Source organism: Lottia gigantea (genome assembly GCF_000327385.1).
Source record: "Lottia gigantea unplaced genomic scaffold LOTGIsca_21, whole genome shotgun sequence".
Classification (NCBI taxonomy): domain Eukaryota; kingdom Metazoa; phylum Mollusca; class Gastropoda; family Lottiidae; genus Lottia; species Lottia gigantea.
Window position 1 is genome coordinate 2,759,640 of NW_008708458.1, and position 7,692 is coordinate 2,767,331.

The 7,692-nt window shown below is 30.9% G+C and overlaps 1 protein-coding gene across 1 annotated transcript; it reads left to right on the plus strand.

Moving 5' to 3' along the window:
* Positions 1-1,009: 1,009 nt before the first annotated feature.
* On the plus strand, positions 1,010-3,119 carry LOTGIDRAFT_159733 (hypothetical protein; the record flags this gene model as incomplete). Its single annotated transcript, XM_009054223.1, has 2 exons — positions 1,010-1,108; positions 2,790-3,119. 2 exons carry the CDS (start codon positions 1,010-1,012, stop codon positions 3,117-3,119), a joined length of 429 nt encoding a protein of 142 aa, XP_009052471.1.
* Positions 3,120-7,692: the final 4,573 nt, after the last annotated feature.

The window sequence follows — 7,692 nt, forward strand, 5'->3', positions numbered from 1 at the left end:
TTGGATTATTCCACTCATATCAATAGAACAAGTAGTCATTGATTTATGAGTTTGGTTATATATTTTTAAATAAAAAAAACTTTCAATTCGACAATGATATAAAATTTCAAATGTAGATATCAGTCCCATGGCGCATGTTTTTCGGGCAAAAATCTCATAACTAGGTTACAAATTCGGGCAACCTCAGGTATTTATCTGAGAAATAAGATACTGATAAAGAGTTAACATGCACGGTTACAATGCGATACAAATGGATAGTATTCCTTAATGGTCCAACTTAGTTTAAATTTTTATCCAAATAAGAAGATGGCAAAAAGTAGGTTTTTTCGTTCAACAACACACTCTCACACGTGGACACTTTTAATATTAAAAAACCTCAAAACTATGTAATTAACATAATTTTAATTAAAGAAATTTCGACATACTGAATTTTGAATAGGAAAACATGCCGATAGCTATTCAAATATTACTAGAGCATTTCCTTGATGGAAAATTCATTTCTACATATTGAATGCAATCTGACGACAGAGCCGTGGTGCTGCCATTCATAAATAACTCGAATACACTCTTCTATTATAACTTTATATATTATAAGTAGAAATTGGGAAACCCAAGCAGTCATTGTTACTTTAAAGTTGGCAGTTCGAATCTGTCCACTCATAAATATTGCCGAGTTCAAAAATGTTATATTGTTAAAAGTTATGATGCAAAGTCGCATGTAGAGGAGCTAATTAATTTCGAATTATTACCCACGACCTGAGTACTAATGACATACTTACGATATACTTACGACATTATATGTAATGTAATAATAGAAAATTGACAGTTGGACCCTTTCTAGTTCCACAGGTTGTACCGATTCTGTAATGGTTAACATAGATTTGGAATTGGACAACTGTGGTTTGTGCAAATCCACGAAACCTGCTATCGCAAAGGACCTTATATAAAACGCAGATGTCAACAATTCCTTTGTCACCTGTCACTGTTGGTAGGTTTTCGGATTTTTTTCATGCGGGGAAGCCATTCTGGGGCGGTGGATGTTGGTGGCATTGCGCCTCCTGGTCCTCCAGTTCCTACGGGTCTGGAATGGCAAGAACTGGCAATATCTGTAAATAACCATTCTATACCGAAAAGTTTTTAAATCCGTTGTGCTGCATATGATCCTGATATAAAATTTCAGAATTTTCCCTGGATCTTGTGCTCGAGAGTTATATTTAAGAAAAAAAGCCCATAGGGCTAATTACATGAGAGCATAAGAAATATTTCATTGTAGAAGAGACAAAACCCTTTCAACCGGCGTATAACCGGGTGAAAATTCAAGTTTTTTTTTATCAAATATTATTGAATTATCATCTGGGTGAAAATTAATTCCCAGGTGATAATTCAATAATATTTAACTAAAGACTTGAATTTTCACGCGGGTGATAATTCAATAATATTTAACTAAAAACTTGAATTTTTTAATTCTAGAATTTTGAATTAAAAACTTGTATTTTCATCTGAGTGGAAATTAATTTTCACAAAGGTGAAAATTCCAGAATTTTGAATTAAAAACTTGAATTTTCATCCGGGTAAAAATTCAAGTTTTTTTATCAGATGTTATTGAATTGTCACCTGGGTGAAAATTAATTTCCACTCGGGTGAAAATACAAGTTTTTAATTAAAAATTCTAGAATTTCCATCCGGGTGAAAATTCAAGTTTTTTTTATTAGATATTTTTAGGTATTATAATTACATTTTCATTTCACACGACCATTGCATTCATTTTATACGAGACCACTTTCGTACATTTTTGTTAGGTGAGATTCGAACGGTTCAAGGAAGCCTTTACATAAATTCCCAATTCTGACGGAGTAAACACCATCAATCAGTGGACCTGTCATAGAACCACACGTACTGCTTGGTATAAATATCAGGCAGAAGCTGTTGTAGAATCAGCTCAAGCAATCGAGTTCAGTGAATTGATCTGAAAGACGTCTGCAATCAAGGTAGGGAAATTTTTATTTAGAATATGCTTTAAAGGGATTGTTAAGAGGTTTTCTAAACTTTTTATGTGTATCCGGGCACCACTCCAATTTTCAATCGGACACCTGCGATTCAAAACATGGGTTTTCTAACCACAATATTGATTTATGCATGTATGACAACCAGATATTCGTTCCAATCACAAAAAGACAAAAGGAATGTGGATTGAAACATTAGTAGAAGATCTCCGGAACTTTCGATTATTGAAAAGTCTCCTCAGCCCCAACCCTAGCCCAAATTGTCTTCTTTTTAGTACTCTATGTTATCAGCGACTGTCTAAGTAGCCTATGACTGATCGAATTTCAGATAGATTGGATCAGTGGTCGTCAAGCAGGTTCTGTCCGATTCTACAACATGGTTTCGTCTATTGACATGCACTAAAATAATTGAATAATTCAATGTTTGATAGTTTCCACTGAAATGATTTGATAATTTAAAGAGATTATAAAGAGGTTTTCTAAATTTTGTATGTATATCGGGGACACTGATAGCATCAATTTGCAATTTTCAATCAGACGTCTGTGATTTCTGCGATTCCAAGACAAACTAAGAGTTTGATGATGTCACTAATTGCAAAATATGCTTTACACAATAGAAAGGACTTCGCACAAACCACAGACGTCTGATTGAAAATTGGAATGATGAAAAATTGATGCTATCAGTGTCCCCGACACACATACGAAATTTAGAAACCTTTACAACCCCTTTTATGGTTGATTAATGCCACTGAAATGATTTAATATGTATATTTTTTTCTATGGTAGATGTATAAAGTAATCTGTTTAATCGCTTGCCTCGTATCAGCATCAACCGCCTCGTATTACGGTGGATTCGGCGGAATTGGTTTAGGAGGTCTGGGTGGATTTGGAGGTTTAGGAGGTCTGGGTGGATTTGGAGGTTTAGGAGGTTTGGGTGGATTTGGAGGTCTTGGCGGATATGGAGGCGGTCTGGGGGGATATGGAGGCGGTTTATTAGGCGGCCTTGGTAGTTTTGGTGGTCTCGGCTATGGAAAATTCGGCCACTACGGCTTGCCTTATGGTGGAATACCTTTCATCCCTCCATTCTTTGGAAAACATTACGGAAAATATTATTAGGTACGTATATATTTATAAATTAAAAAAAAACGGGGTAATAACTACAGTTTTAAATCCTAAAGGTGTCTCCCTATAAATTGTTGCCCACTCGCACATTTGTTGAAATTATTATATAGATCGGCATAAACATAAGATTGTTCGTGGAGAAACTATTTGTCTAAGATTTTATGTACCAACGATAAAAGTTATCAATGACGGAATGCACATTTTGAAATAAAACCTCTATATTTTTTTTGTATTTTCAGGACAGTACTCCAACATATAATAGAATGATTGATGACGACAGGATCGAAAATGAATAAATGAAACTTTTTTAATAAAATTGTCAGCATTGATAAAAGTCAATGTATAACTTATACAAGCAAAATGCATATAATAAAATTTTATGCTAAGAAATAAACGTTTTGAAATATAATAAACTCCCTATCTTAACGAAACACTTCTGATCCCAGTTTGTCAGATATGTCAAAAAGAACTTTAGTAAGTATGTATTTTGATTTGAGAAATTGCACACTAACAGCTGATTTTTGGAGGAACCAGAAGATAGCTTAATAAATAAAAAAGGGTTCAAGACAACAAAAGGATTGAGAACTAAGGCCCTATATATTCAGTATTATACCAGACAGATTTGTCACAAACAGCTATGACAGGTGTGGCGCCAGGCAGGGAATGCTGATAGCACTTTCATAAAAAATAAAATATAATTTTTCTTTTATGTTAGAGTAATCCACTTTGTGTTTTTTTGACTCTATCAATGACGTCATATCTCTAATTGCTGCTGCAGTCTGCGAATTTTCTGCAGTCTTGTGATTGACGTAGAAAATATTACACGCTATATAATTTATGTTATAACGGGAAAATTATATTTATGACAAATATATGATAGGGTGTTAAAAGTGGCAGACTGGCTTCCATTAAAAGCAAGGTTACTGCACATCTTAATACATTCATTCTTATTTAAAAGACATATTTTAAAGAACTTAAAAAATCTCAGATGCAGTTGGTTTTCTACAGGATTGTCGTGACATATAATTGGTAACAATGAATTATGAGTTCTATATTGATGCCCTTCTGTATAATATATTCATTGCTGTCACATAATAAGGAATTACCCAAATGTTGATCAGAATTTACTACATTGATACATTTGCCATTGAAATAAACATCCTTTATATTAGATACATCTTTATGGCCATGACTTAAAATTAACATCTTACTTTTGTCGGGATTAAACTTTACATCATATTTGTTTGAAAATTCGTCGCATATCTTAAGTAGTGAAACAAGTGCCTGGCGAGACGGGGTAACGAGGGTGATATCGTCGGCGTAGTCAGTATTATACCAGACATACTTGTAATATTAATATCATATAGTCAGTATTATACCAGACATACTTGTTATAAAAATATCATGTAGTCAGTATTATACCAGACATACTTGTTATATAAATATCTAAGTCAGTATTATACCAGACATACTTGTTATATAAATATCATATAGTCAGTATTATACCAGACATACTTGCTATATAAATATCTAAGTCAGTATTATACCAGACATACTTGTTATATAAATATCATGTAGTCAGTATTATACCAGGCATACTTGTTATATAAATAACATGTAGTCAGTATTATACCAGACATACTTGTAATATAAATATCATGTAGTCAATATTATACCAGACATACTTGTTATATAAATATCATATAGTCAGTATTATACCAGACATACTTGTTATATAAATATCTAAGTCAGTATTATACCAGACATACTTGCTATATAAATATCATATAGTCAGTATTATACCAGACATACTTGCTATATAAATATCATGTAGTCAGTATTATACCAGACATACTTGCTATATAAATATCATGTAGTCAGTATTATACCAGACATACTTGTTATATAAATATCATGTAGTCAGTATTATACCAGACATACTTGTAATATAAATATCATGTAGTCATTATTATACCAGACATACTTGTTATATAAATATCATATAGTCAGTATTATACCAGACATACTTGTTATATAAATATCATATAGTCAATATTATACCAGACATACTTGCTATATAAATATCTAAGTCAGTATTATACCAGACATACTTGCTATATAAATATCATGTAGTCAGTATTATACCAGACATACTTGTTATATAAATATCATATAGTCAGTATTATACCAGACATACTTGCTATATAAATATCATGTAGTCAGTATTATACCAGACATACTTGTAATATAAATATCATGTAGTCAATATTATACCAGATATACTCGTTATATAAATATCATGTAGTCAGTATTATACCAGACATACTTGTTATATAAATATCATATAGTCAGTATTATACCAGACATACTTGTTATATAAATATCATATAGTCAGTATCATACCAGACATACTTGCTATATAAATATCTAAGTCAGTATTATACCAGACATACTTGCTATATAAATATCTAAGTCAGTATTATACCAGACATACTTGTAATATAAATATCATGTAGTCAATATTATACCAGATATACTCGTTATATAAATATCATGTAGTCAGTATTATACCAGACATACTTGTTATATAAATATCTAAGTCAGTATTATACCAGACATACTTGTTATATAAATATCATATAGTCAGTATTATACCAGACATACTTGTTATATAAATATCATATAGTCAGTATTATACCAGATCATGTAATCAATATTATACCAGATATACTCGTTATATAAATATCATGTAGTCAGTATTATACCAGACATACTTGTTATATAAATATCATATAGTCAGTATTATACCAGACATACTTGTTATATAAATATCTAAGTCAGTATTATACCAGACATACTTGTTATATAAATATCATATAGTCAGTATTATACCAGACATACTTGCTATATAAATATCATGTAGTCAGTATTATACCAGACATACTTGTAATATAAATATCATGTAGTCAATATTATACCAGATATACTCGTTATATAAATATCATGTAGTCAGTATTATACCAGACATACTTGTTATATACATATCATATAGTCAGTATTATACCAGACATACTTGTTATATAAATATATAGTCAGTATTATACCAGACATACTTGTTATATAAATATCATATAGTCAGTATTATACCAGACATACTTGTTATATAAATATATAGTCAGTATTATACCAGACATACTTGTGATATAAATATCATATAGTCAGTATTATACCAGACATACTTGTTATATAAATATATAGTCAGTATTATACCAGACATACTTGTTATATAAATATATAGTCAGTATTATACCAGACATACTTGTGATATAAATATCATATAGTCAGTATTATACCAGACATACTTGCTATATAAATATCATATAGTCAGTATTATACCAGACATACTTGTTATATAAATATCATGTAGTCAGTATTATACCAGACATACTTGTAATATAAATATCATATAGTCAGTATTATACCAGTCATACTTGTTATATAAATATATAGTCAGTATTATACCAGTCATACTTGTTATAAAAATATCATATAGTCAGTATTATACCAGACATACTTGTTATATAAATATCTATAGTCAGTATTATACCAGACATTCTTTTTAATATGCCAATAAAGGCACCAAGATCAATGGTATATTAGGATATGAGTATATCAAATGCTAAATAGCCATTTTATTCAGAAAATAAATCATACATTAATTTTGAGACAAGCATGTAAATTTCAAATAAAAATTTGAAAAAAAAATTGAAATAGAAACGAAAATTTGAAAAAATATATAGAAATAGAAATAAAAACAATTTTTTGGTATTTAACATTCCCTGAAAATAAAAGAATAAGAAATATTAAACTGATATGAAACATTTCATTTCAAATTTAGAATGTCGAATTAGAATTGCAATTTTTGCAATGATTTTCATGCAAGAGATTGTTTTAGGTTTTTGGTTTGAATGCATTTACACAAATAGGACTTTAAAGGATAAACACCATTGCAGATATGCTATCGCTATTATGTTTTGGTTGAAAACTACCGATGATTGAACAAAATATCTAGATAACGAAATTGAATGCGACAAGAACATTTAATAATATATAGAACAGAAGACAAAGTCTGTTGAAATAAAGGATGCATGTATCGGAGTTTTGCATTCTCAATTCCGACAAGCTAGCAGACAGCATCCTTGTAACTTAGTTGTTATCCTTATGTAAGTGGTCATGAATTCCGAATGCAACTCACAACTCAGTTGCATGAGGGTTGCGTTCGAAATTTATGATAGCCGTTCTTATTTGTAACTATAAGCAACTGGTTGTCGCTATGGTATGAGGGCCCCTTAATGTTATAGTAAAGTTAATGACTGACCTCGTCTAGAAATCTTGCACCCACATTCCATTACTGTTCATCTCAAATCCGTTTCCCATTCCCATAAACGATGAACCTAATCCAGAGTTGAATCCACCATTAAACATATTTCCCGACCACATGTTACTAGACAACCAAGGGTTATAGGGCATAGCAGGACGGAACATAAAGTTGGATAACCATGGATTC